The sequence below is a fragment of the Rhinolophus ferrumequinum genome, chromosome 27, assembly GCF_004115265.2.
Source record: "Rhinolophus ferrumequinum isolate MPI-CBG mRhiFer1 chromosome 27, mRhiFer1_v1.p, whole genome shotgun sequence".
Lineage (NCBI taxonomy): Eukaryota > Metazoa > Chordata > Mammalia > Chiroptera > Rhinolophidae > Rhinolophus > Rhinolophus ferrumequinum.
The window spans coordinates 18,141,918-18,155,113 of record NC_046310.1 but is presented as its reverse complement, the minus strand read 5'-3'; the positions used below and the strand labels follow the sequence as shown (position 1 = coordinate 18,155,113).

The 13,196-nt window shown below is 41.3% G+C and overlaps 1 protein-coding gene across 5 annotated transcripts in view; it reads right to left on the bottom strand.

The window, feature by feature from the left end:
• The window catches only part of PLD5 (phospholipase D family member 5), a 233,624-nt gene that overhangs the window by 119,816 nt on the left and 100,612 nt on the right, over window positions 1-13,196 (bottom strand). For 3 of the 5 annotated variants that reach the window (XM_033099760.1, XM_033099761.1, XM_033099762.1), the window contains exon 2: window positions 7,271-7,407. In XM_033099760.1, coding sequence (XP_032955651.1) covers window positions 7,271-7,407 — 137 coding nt within the window. Of the gene's footprint in view, window positions 1-7,263; window positions 7,408-13,196 lie in introns of all 5 variants that reach the window. The other 2 variants (XM_033099763.1, XM_033099764.1) reach the window with 1 other exon arrangement.

The following is a 13,196-nucleotide window of genomic DNA, read 5'->3' as shown; positions in this document are numbered from 1 at the left end:
TAAAAATATGATTGGGCTTGTCAATATAATGCATGGTAGACTGATGTTAATGTGGATAAAAGGAAAAACCTGTAGTTTAAGAAAGGATGAAAAATGGATTATAAGGTCTTCCTCATTTTGGAGCAAAGTAAGAGGAAACTTAAAGAAGACTGCAAGATTCAGAGATCCAAGATAAACACTGTGCTTGGTTCACCCCCATGAACACATTAAAATTACAACTAAATTATAGAAAAATCAGCCTGGAAAACCATCTGAAGTCTAGCTGAACAGAAATTTTATAACTAAGGATATAAAGATGCCACATAGGAGCGCACAGACATGACACGGGCTGGCTCCAAACCTCCATGTAGCAGATGAAAATCAGGAGGAGTAGCTTGACCACAGAGGTTCTCCCCTGGAGGAGCGAGGGGCCAAGCCCCACACCAGGCTCCTCAGCCTGGTGTTCTGGTGCCAGGAGGAGAAACCCCCACAACATCTGTGAAAAACAGTGGAGATTTTGACCATCCAGGTGAGGCTGCAGGAAACCCAGATGTCCTCTTGAAAGACCCGTGCACAGACTCTCTCACTCGCAAGCACTCACCCTGGACTCTGGCAGAGGGACGGTGACTCAAGGGGTGTTGGAGGCATATCGGGGGCACATTGAGGTTTGTAACTTCAGGGTGAGGACTGGAGAGACAGTCCCCATTTTCCCTGTGTGGGGGTCCTTCTCCTATGCAGGTGGGCGCCATCTTTCCTTTGTTGAGCCCACCCCCACAGGCCAAATCTGAATCTGACTGCCCTAGTGAGTTCAGCTGCTCCACCCTGGTAACTCACTGAGACCTTCCCTTACTCAACTTGCATCTTCACAGAAACCATTCAAGTGAGACATTATAACTGTCTTCATTATATGGATGAAAAAAAAAATGTGGCACAGTAAAATCCAGAAACTTGCACAAGATTTTAAATATCCTAACTGGTATAGCCAGATTCAAGACCAGGTAATTTGGCCCTGCAGTCCTGGCTCTTATGTCTACAATATTAAAAACCAGAAAGGAAAGACAGGAGGAGAGATATTGTCCAGTCACAAAAATAATTAGAAGAGCCTTTCCTCTGGTGCCATTGTATCTATCACCATTACCCCTAGGGGACAATTTAATGACATTGTTGGAACTTAGATTTCAGTTTTTAGCATTCTTTATGAAAAGATCCAGGGCTCATTGGAGACTAGGTAACACTGTGTCTCAGAGCAAGAAAATTCAAACTGGGGCTAGAACAGCTTGCTGTTGCCAGAAAGCCAGGCTGCTCTCAGATATGTGGAATCGTGTCAAAAAGAACAAAAGATGGTTCCCTCTAGCCAAGTAATAATAATTTGGGCACTAAAAGGAGAAACAGTGATTAAAATCTATTGCAGCAAGTTGAGTCTGTTCAGACAGCTTTAAGGTCATGATAGTAAATGAGAAAGTGTGAAATACTAGGAGCCGATTGCCAATGAAGAAAGCGGTCTCTCAATGCTATCTTCTAGAAATGTTATATATTGATGAACCAAATTATGTACGTCCGATACTGGAGCTGCAACTGGGTTATTAATATAGTTATAGATATGTCTATAGATATAGTTTATTTTTTTAAGTAAGACAATAATGGATCAGAGGAAAAGATTAAAAAACAAAGTATATGAAAAATACAAAGTAGAGAAGTCAGCTTTTTAATAGAGAAATTGGAAAAATTTGGAAAGTATATGTGAAGTGTGTGTGTGTGTGGAGGCGTGGCCTGTTACAAAATGAGTCTGGTGCTTGCAATACTGTCTGTGGCCAAACCTTGGTGATCTAGGACATCCCTCATTAGAGAACCACTATGATAAGTAATACACTGGTCACCCAGACTATTAATTTAGGCTGGGAAACCAATATATAACCCATTTTGTACAGACCCAAGTCCATTCACTTTAGGATCAAAGAAAATTCCTGGATTTTGGAACAGTAGAGATCAGATATGTAGATTGAGTTGGTCCATTCCCATGCTTCAGACCAGCTGAAATGGACATGCACATTTGTGCGCAAGAGTGAACAGAAATAGGCCAGTAGCCTCCCAGACATGGGACTGATTCAGGAGGATGGGGCGTCCATAATTCCCTGGATAGAAGAGGTGGCAAGTGTCCAGAAGTATGATTAAAAGGCAATGATAACCCACCCCCAATTTTATGTTTACTCAGCTTGTTTAGTGAGAGTTTGCAGAAATGAATTCCCACATGGTTATGGGAATTAGGCTTGAGATGGAAGAGGGTGGGTGCAGACTGTTCTGTGAGCATTTATCAGGAAGGTATGGTCAGGAAAAGCCCTCTTCCAGTAAGTGGCTAGTAGTGTCTCTAATACGTGGGTGAGTAATAAACCAAAACAACTGCTGCATGATCTCTCCAGGAGAGGTGACAGAGATGTAGCTGCAAACTACAAAATGGAAGCCTCTAATCTGAAAGGGTGCTCGTTCTGCCCTGAGCAGGTGTTCTGCACTTGAGCAGTACCTGCAGGTAAGTTCCAGTGTTTCCACTGGTCCCTGGGGATGTGATACATGGGAAACTTCACAGTGCACAGGCACCTCTTGCAATGGTGTAAAATGATAACTAGAGGCAGTACTGACTCATAAAATAGCCGAACCCCAGCATGAATACAATCTAAACTGGCAGGGTAAGCCATTCTTAGCTCTCCAGTGACGTTCCAGAACCCACTGAGATATACTTTCCTATATCTCACCCTGTCAAGTAGTCAAGTGACATGGATGTTTATATTTATAGGGACTGAATCAGCAATTAAAAACACACAGGGAAATGATGGAAAATACACAGAAATTCATAACAAAGAGACAAAGAAATAGGTCAAAGTCGCGTCCTGAGGTCAGAAGATCTTGTTTCTGAGCATAACAAGTGAAGTTGGTTAAAAGGCACTTTGAAAGGTAAGCTGAGAGCAGTTTTTACTTGATAGATTCACGTGGAAATCATGATCGTTAAGGGGATCATTATTCTACTATCAGTACAGTATTACAGAAGCAAAGAAATGAAAAGGGGGAAGAAATAAGTCGGACAGAAAAATTAGGAATAGGATCTTTTTTATAGGGAAATACATTTTTTTTTAGAAAGATACTTAAAAGTTGGGGGAACACCAGCGGGCAGGTTGAATGGGACTCTGCCAGAGGAGAGAAAGGTCTCTAGGCAAGTTAGTAGAGATAAGATGAATTAAGGTAATATATTTAGAAAAGAGTGCACTGGGCGAAGAGATCTCGGGAAGAGGCTGTCGGAAAAATGAGAAGCCCTGACAGAGTGTAGACTGTCTCCCATTCTTTCACCTCTCAGGAGTGAGGAGAGCTACAAACACCGAGGGAGTTGAATTACAAAGCAGAAAGCTCTCGGCAAAGGTTGAACTGAGCCAGCAGCACTCCGTATGATAATGATGACATCGTGAGGAAAAAAGCATAAAGAGAAAACCACGTGTGAGGGAAGTCAATGGTAGTTGGAAGCCGAACAGCACGTGATCTCGTTGGTGCCACCTTGCAGCGGGGTCTGGGAAAGTCAGTGTTAGAGCAAGAAGGATGCGGTGACAAAAGAGCCGGCATTTCGTACAGAACCGCTAGGTTGGGACTGGCGTGCTCACGAGCATGCGCAGAGCGGCGCTTTTCCCTTCCGGTCTGCATCAGCGCGCGTGTACTCGGTGGGTGCCTCCCCAGACGTCTCGCTTCTCTTACCAGAGGCACTCATTCCTGTCTGGAGGAACCTAGGACTGAAGAAGAGTGGGACTCACTCTCCTCTGCAGGCAGTTGCGGGATTGGAGCTGTGGCCAGGCTGCCCCGGGACAAGCGTGGGTAGACCCAGGAGCCAACCGGTTTATGAACTGGCAGCGTGGGAAAGATCCAGGGAGGTAAGTGAAGGCTTTGAGTACTGCAGGAAGAAACATCACAGACTAGCAAATGGATAACAAGAAAATGAAAACAGATTTACAATTAAAACAGAAGGGTCTGGTAGTAGAGAAGGAGGTTCAGAGAACTGGGAGGCTAAATATGCAAATAGCAATGGCCAGATCACACATACCTGTGTATATAAATAGAACACTGAACCACAACCTACAGCAACCTGCCCAGGAAACCAACCTCTTATTTACAATAACCAACACAGAAAGCCAACCTGCTCTAAGTCAGACTTGTAGGAAGTCAGGCTGCTACATCTAGGAACAGTCCAGGAAGCTAAACAATAACTTTTACAACCAAAATGGTCAGGACTGGATTAATAACTGATTAATCCAGTTTTTGTCCCCAGTTCTGACTTAGAACCAACCAGAGAGAGCCAAATACACACTCTTTCCAATCACATAGGATGCCCCACTGCTCGTCGGGCAACCCCCAGCTTCCCAGCGAACAGCCTCCAGCCAGAGCACACCGGAACATTCCGTCTTCCACCGTGAAGAGCTCCCACTCCACTGCCTGCCTTTGAGTCTCTGCCAAACACAAGTGATGTGTCTGACGGCTCTGCGAGCTCTGAACAAATAACCTGTTTGTTCTCATGTGCTTGGTCTCTGTTTACTCCACTAACTAAAATCAGGATAAAGAGTAGATTCAGGATAAGTGAGAAAGAAGGAAGAAGCTAGTTGTGAAGAGAGGAAGGAGATTTCTGACTCTTTCAAAGGAACGGAAAGGTTTAATATTTCCATATTGCTTGTTGTAAGTTTCTTGATGCTTTGTTAGGAGTTTACACAACTTATACTAAATCCTCATAAAACCTTGTGAGACAGATTTTTTTAACCTACCATTTTTAAGGGAAGTGAAACTAAAATAGTCTTCATAACAAATCACAGGCAGAACTAAATCCAAGGGCAAGTTTACTCTTTTCCCTGTCAGGCCACTCCCCGCAACCCTCCTCTGACATTCCCGCTCCAGTTCTGACCGCAGAGTATTGCTCAGTAACTCTATTGTAATTCCTCATTTAGTCCCTCAGTCCTGCTTTGCTAACAAGTGATGAATGAAATAGTTACAGTAATATCTAGCCCACTTTTACAGGGTTGGTAAGTGATAGAATGTAGATGTGAATCCGGATCGTTCTGATTTAAAAATCCATGGTCATTTACTGCCGTAGGCTAACTTAGAAGTGAAGAAGTTTGCTGGCAAGTGCAAAGGTAACGTGGATATTACATGTACTGAGGCGGTTAAAAACAAGAAGGCTAGGGTGCTGGGAAGTAAATTTGAGAGTTACTAAGGAGAACAGCAAGGGATGGGGCTGACCGCAGGGAGGTCTGTTAGCCAGGCACAAAAGAAAGTGGGGGGAGAATTCTGGAAGTGAGTAGGTAATGTCACCTATAATGATAACGAGGGAGTGGATGATGTAAGAAAAAATTTCATCAAAGGATATGAGAATGATTAAGAAAAGAGAGAGGGACAGTGGACTGTCCCCCTGGAGATTGGGACGAAATTGGGGTACAAGGACTCCCAGTTGCCCAACCTTTGTCCTGAGTGCTAGAGAGAGTAGAGCAAGCAGAGGTTCTCAGGATGGGGGCAGACAAACAAGAAGTGCCTACTGTATGGCTGAGAATATAGAACAGAAAAGCACAGGACACGGGGAAGAGGCTGTAGAAGAGAGGACGATCCGGAGAGGCTGCAAGTTCTAGAAAAGACGGCTGCCGAGAGGGGTGGCACCTAGCAACCAGATGGTGATTCCACCTACCCAGGGGAAAAGCAGCAGGGGAATGGCTGGTAATGGAAGAGTATGTTCTAGATTGAGGGGGAAGCAGTATTGCATCATCAGGTTTTAGTTACTGATTGAGATGGAAGAAATAACCAGACCTCAATTCCAGCTATATGAGCTCAAAGTAAAAATTAAATTATAGTTTCCCCCAAGTGAAAGAGGCATAATTCTAAGGCTCCCTCTTTTTTTGTTGAAAACTACCACTGATAGCTAGTAACGTGTGTTAAAGGTACTGGGCATTTTGTCTTAAGGGAGTTGTTATAGTTTGAACTTTATAAAGTTGCTTTCTAGGTGCTGTGGATTGCCATTTAAAGTACCCAGCACGCTTCATCACAGGCTGAAGTAACAGGGGCAGAGCCACTCCACTGAATGGGTCACTGGCCTCTTGTCCAGGGACTGCTGGCATCTGTCAGGTAGTAAGATTAGCGCAGGTAGTGATGCACGTGGAGCGTTCGGGGGTAAGAATCTGCTGTTCTTCCCTTTCCTTACAATCCCAATACAATGCTCCTCCCCAATTCAGTCTGGGAAGTAAATATACTTAGGAACACCTTTCGAACATGAAGGAATACATCTAAAATACATACTGATTTCTTTCTTGTGTCTTTTGTTCTGTTTATAATACTGTTGCCTGGTAACGAGACTATACTGTATCAAGGGTTAAAAAGAAAACAAACTTCCACTGTCTTTTCCAGACATATATATATATATTTTTTTTTTGATGCCAGACATTCAACCCTCAAGGCAAAATATCCAGGATAAAACTTACACATTACCAGCTTGTTGGAAAAGAGGGGCACTTGGACTAACGCCTTTCACGGGAGAAAATTATGTGAAACTCATTAAAAGCTCTAATTCATAATAACTGTTGTAATTTCATGGTCTGACTTCAGCTTTGCAGCAACACATTATAGAAATAGACCTCTTATCTACCTGCCCTCTCTTAATACTTTTCTACACCCTCCTCATGACCTCCAAGAAAAAGGAGCAGCTGCAGAAGAACCGGTTGAGATTCATGGGATAAAACCATGCTCTTATGGCCCTGCCATCATCAGGAATGACCCTAGGGAGACGTTATTTAATGTAATCGCAGAGACACAATCCAGAAATATAATGGTACAGCTGTTGTCCTTTCTAGATTAATAACAAACTGTGCCATGCTGGGATAGATGGAAAAGGCCCATGTGTTCTCACAGTTGTGCCGATTTATTTAATCCCTAATTTTAAGTTGGAATTGTTCCTGAGATGTGTGCTTTTTAACTTCCATTTGAGGTAACCAATGTAACCAGCACAGTATCTCCATCGGTTTGGGGACAGACTCTACAAAATTTCATTTGGTCCAGCATCCCTCTGTACAGAATATGCTCAAACTGTAAAGTGAATTACATCATTCCTCACTTTCATTTCCTTGGTCTAAAAGTAAAAGTAGCAGTGGACCGAGAGTCAGGCCTCAGCTTAACCCGATGGGAAGTCAGGAGATCACGTGTGGTTATGACATTGTTCTCCTCGCTGTCCAGGGCCCTCTGGCTTTCTTGCCCACCCCCTAAAAGAGAATTTTTGTTTGTTACCTCTTACCGACATTTATTTTGGCAATTTTTTTCTGAGAGTCCATCCTCGTCCTCTCCCATGATGTCCACAGCCGAAAATATCAAGGCGACGAGAATGGCAAAGCAGCAGACCAGGGCGAAGATTACAATGCACTTCTGCTGGGACTGGAGGAGAGAGAGGAGATGACCAAGTCAGAGAAGCAGCTCTCGCTTAGGAAGCCCAAGATGTCACAACTTCTCCAAATGCCATGAAAATGCTTTGGGAAGCAATCACTTTCATCACTGCCAGAGAAGGGTGCTCTCTGGGTGAAAAATGCCTAAGACCTTTATGCTTGTTCCTGACACAGCCTTCAACACCGCCCCCCCCCCGCCGACCCCACTACATATGTTAGAACCTATTAAATAATTCAAGCGCTGTATCAAGACTTCCAAACGAGTGTGCTCTTTTTTTCTAATCAAATGCAGTTCAGAAAAAGTTCTCTGCGAGATCCATTATTGCAAATTAAAAATGAAATGCAGGGTGCCTCCATAATCTTTTCTGGCTCTTGCTATTACCACCACCTTCCAAATGCTATGCAAACTGTCCTCAAACTCTACATCCTCTTGCTTTTCCCGTCTCATCTCTAAGACGTTTATGGGGATGGCTTCAGGAGGGATGCCCGTGGGTGGTCGGTTTGTGTTCTGTACTTTGATCAGAGAATTGCCTCTGTCAGATGCTAGCTTCATGAGTCATTTAACTAATAGTCAATTAACAGCATGGTCAATTAATCCTGGCTCATTTCAAAACAGTGAACACAATCGGAACCATTATCCGTCCTCTTGATACTTTTCACTTAGAAACATAGCTGCAGGTCCAGGAGGCCAAAGCCACTCATGCCTTATTTTTAAGTCCAACTCTCGTAATTCAAGAAATCTCTATCTCCAGCGGGGTTCATGGCCAAAGGTGGAAGAAGATAGGGCCACGGTAACTGGGTAGGAGCCACGGCCAGTGGGACACATAAATTTGCCTGCATTGCATTTATCAGATAAATCAGGATGGGAGAAAGAGAAATAACTATTTTTAAAAGTCTTTATGCAACTTTTGGGTATAATTTAAAGAGGGGGAAAGGCTGATCTTTTACCAGGCAGCCAGGAGTACTCCCCTAGGAATGGGGTGCATCTCTGCACACTCACAGACACACACATTTCAGAACTTTGTTGAAACCAGCTGGCTCGGCCACCTCGTATAACGCTCCTGCCCTTTGTCCCCATAGTCACATTATCTCCAAAGAACCAAGCAACCTCCCAAAGCTCAGGGTCCAGAGTGTCCAGTGTGTCTAGTGTGTCCTCAGTCTACAGGTTGCAGAGAAAGATGTCATCACGGAACAAATGCTGCTTCGGTGACCAGGAGGATCAAGATGTTTTTTTCCTTGCAGTGTTCTCTAATCTCCCTCGGGTCTCCTTTCCCAGTAAAACCTTGTTCTAAGCCTGTTTCTGCCTGTAATTATGTTCTTCTCTTACTCCATTCAGAGAGGAAGTGGGGAAACCCAACGAAGACACAACTACCGTTCTACCCAAGGTCCTGGTTATCTCTCAGCCAAGGATTATGTTTTATCCGTTGTATCCCCAGCAACCAGGATAGCACTTAACAAACAGGAGGTGCTCAAGAAATAGTTATTGTACAAACAAATGCAAAGTGAATGAACGAAATGAAAACCACAAGGGCATGCTTCTGAGGATGCAGAGTGACAAGAAGTGGTGCTCTCAAGACTCAGTTGTTTCCATATTTTGGAGATCGTAAATTTTATAGCTCATCCTTTTCCACTCTCTGCTGGAGCTAGGCCTAAATCCATGTGTCATGTTTACCAACCATATAAAATTGGCAGAATAGGTTGTGTATTCATCTTGCCCCTTCGTTTTCCATTCATCCCCAATTCCTTCTTCACTACTTTTATTTTTAAGAAGATGCATGGAGAACTGGTTGAAAGCTCAGACTTTGGAATTAGATTGCTTGGATTCTGTCACTTACTGGTTGTATGCCCTTGAGCAAGTTATTGAGTCTTTGTACTTTAGCTTCCTTGTCTGTAAAATGGGAATGGTAATGATGATAATAACAACAATAGCAATAATAATAAACTGCGTAGAGGGTTGTTATTAAAAATTAAATTAAATGAGATACGATATGTAAAGTACTTAGAACAGAACCTGAAAAATAGCACTAAATAAGTGTCTGCTGTCATTATATTGCTGTTGTATATGTGCCTCTGTAAGGTGCTTCACATACTTTGGGGAAACAAAGTAAAAATATGAATAAACAAAAAACATGCAACAAAAACTATAAGTAGGACTAAGAGAAAGATAGAGAGATAGAGAAACAGACAAAGAAGGATGGGAAGAAATCTGACAAAGAGAGAAAAAAATGTGAGATGGAAACTTTGTAGAATAAAATTTTTAGAGAAATTTTTCTAGTCCAGTCTCAGAACTCAAAACTCTAAAGCAGTGTTTTGGGGCCTAAGGATGTGCATTTGTAACAAGTTCCCAGGAGGTGTTGATGCTGCTCGTCCAGGGGCCACACTTTGAATTATCCAAGTACCGTCTATACTAAATCCTGCTTACACGTGTTCATCCTTCAAATTCACCTGCCTTTAGTCCGTTTTCAAACAAAAAAGGCATCGTGATGAATATACCCTATTAATATAATATAAATCTTGTAATTTATTTTCTTTGTGGGGGTTTAAAAATAATTTTAGACAATATTTTAAATTTTGAATGACTTTTCTCTTGCCCTTCCCTTATTTTTTTATTTTAATATTTATTACTTGTATAGTCAGAAAATGTTTGCTACTGACTATTTTGAAAAAAACTAAAATAAATCATAGTCCCATTCAAATATAGTGGCCATTAACATTTTGTTTCAGTCTTTACTATATCTCCCAATCTAATAATATTGGTATCATACTATGTGTAGTTTTATATTCTGCGTTTTGTACTTGATCATATTTTGATCTCATCAAATGTTCTTTTAAATCATAGTTTTAAATTGTTGCATAATATTCCACTCATGGATATATCTCTGTCTCCTTTAAAAAAAAACGCCATTTTTAAAAAGCACACATATACAATAGAAAAAAAATGATTAAACATTTTTCATTTGATCTGTTCCCCCTATAAATTATAAACAGAAACAAACAAAAAAAAAGCTTTTAGAAAGGGTTAAAGTAATCCAATGATATTCACAGTAATCCAGTCCAGAAGAGAGTCTAACCTAGGACAATAAAATTAAACATTATCTCAAAAAGAATCCTGGAGAGAGCAGCATGAATATACCATGTCAGGTACATGGTGAGATGAGTGAATCCTAGTGAAGTTAATACTAAATGCTTTGTCTACAACAGCCCTGATCTGTTTCCCTTCATTCTGAATTTCATGATAAAATAGTAAACAAGAACTGTAGTTAATTTGTATACTATTGGAAGCACTTTGATGCAATAGCCCTCAAACATTTCTATTACCTTCTATTAATTCAATTCTAGATTATGAAATTCTATTAGAATGAACAATTGAGCTAGTTATTTTCATTTTAACTTTTCAAAGAAAAAAAATTCAGACTCTGACATTCATTTTTAAATGTCTCCTCGCAACAGTATGCTATAAGGTCATACCACTACTTTCCTCAGTCTCATTTATTTTCCATCTCATTAAAAGCAAAAGATTCTATTCATATGATAGCATAAGAGTCTCATAAATGAAACCAAATTCCAGGTTACCAAGAGATTTATTCATTTTCAAATCCTTAACATACCATTTCAAATCACTGAGGAATCAATTTGAAGCACACATTTTTGTTTTTTATTGAATTGAATCAAGGGAAGCAAAGTTTAAGGAGAACCCATAAACATGATTACAGTCTAAACTTCACTGATCAGCTCAACCTATTAAGAGAACAAAATTTAAAATGCTATAATCTAGCATCAGTCAATCTGTATTTTTCATTGTAGTTTATATTAAAGCTATTTTCTAGCTTGCTTGGTTAAGAAATAAATCTAATTATGCAAATATCGAAAATATTTGCATATCATACCTTTATCAAAGACACTTTACATCAATAAAGAAAAAGAGATTTATGACCGCAAAATGGGGAAAGAGTATTAAACTGGAAAATTAGAAGTACTATGCATTTCCATCTTGGGCTTTTATACCATTTGACAAGCTCTGAAAAGGAATTTGCAACCATGTGCTTAGAGGGAAAATGTAATTGTGGAAAAATTAACCATAAATTAAAGTTATTCATATTCTTTTTCACTTCTTTACCATGACAAGATTGAAAAAAAGAAATCATGGCCAGCTCTAAAAAAAAGTAACAATTTTTATGTGTACAGCTTTTAATACCTACAGAGCTAACCATTCTAGTACCATTATTCTCCATGTGAAAGATGTGGAAATTAAGACTTAAAGACATTGAGGTATTGAGGTGTCCAAGGTCACCCAGCCAGTTAGAGATTTAAGTCTGGAGATTTAATTTAGGTTTCTAAATCTGGAGTCTCTAGATCCGTTTTTTGGGGTTTTTGTTTTCCTCCTTCATCTTCCCGCCTCCTTTCTAATTTTTCAATTACAATTGACATTCAGTATTATTTTATATTAGTTTCAGGTGTACAGCATACTGGTTACACATTTATATAATTACGAAGTGATCTTCCTGACTAGTCTGGTACCCACCTGGCACTATACATAGTTATTACCATATCATTGACCATATTCCCTATGCTTTCCTTTACATCCCCAAGACTATTTTATAACTACCAGTTTGTACTTCTTAATCCCACCTTTTTTACCCTGACCCCCAAACCCCTCCCATCTATCACCGCAATAAATCTAGTACCCATCTGACACCATACATAGTTATTAAACATTATTGATTATAATCCTTATGCTATACCCTACATCCCCATGACAACTGTGAAAAAACACAAGTTGTACTTCTTGATCCCTTCCCCTTTCTTATTCATCCCTAACCCCCCCTCTCATCTGGCAACCATCAAAATGTTTTCTGTATCTGAGACTTTGTTTCTGTTTTTTGTGTTTATTTTGTTCTCTAGATTCCACATATCAGTGAAATCACATTGCATCTGTCTTTGTCTGACATACTCCACTCAGCACAGTATCCTCCAGGTCCATCCACGCTGCTGCAGATGGCAAGATCCCATTCTCTTCCATGACTGAGCAATATGCCATTGTATATATACACCACCTCCTCTTTATCCACTCTTCCATCGATGGACACTCGGGCTGCCTCCATATCTTGGCCATTGTAAACAATGCTGCAATGAGCAGTGTTTTGAACTCTGTATCTGGTAGATTGCTTGCCTCTAGTTTGTTTAGTTCTTTTTCTGGGGTTCTTTCCTCTTCTTTCATTTGTGACATGTTTCATTGTCTCTTCATTTTGGCTGCCTCCCTGCATTTGTTTCTATTTATGAGGTAGATCTCCTAAGTCTCCTAGTCTTGGAAGAGTGGCCTTATGTAGTAGGTGTCCTGTGGGCCCACTAGCGCCCTGGGCTGTTCATCTGAGTTGGGTACTCCAGGCGTGTCCCTTGTATGCATTGTGTGTACTCTCCTGTTGTAGTTGAGCCTTGATTGCTGCTGGCATGTCAGTGGGTGGGATTGACTCTCAGGCTGACTGGCTGTGAGGACTTGTCGTGACCACAGTGGACAAGCTGTACTGAAGGGGCTGACCTCACAGAGTGGGATTCCCTGTATTGGGGCTCTGGTGCATGGAGGTAATTGGGTGGAGCTCTCGTGTGGTTTGAAGCAGGCCACTAGGTATATTGATTCTGGGGCATCTTGGGAGGGGCCCTGGTGTAGGCCCAGGTCAGCCGCTGCCTATGCCTGGCCTGGGGACACCTGGTAGGAGCCACAAAGTGATCTGCTGTTGGTAGTTGCCTGTGCTGGACTTGGAGGAACCTTGGAGAGGTTATGCT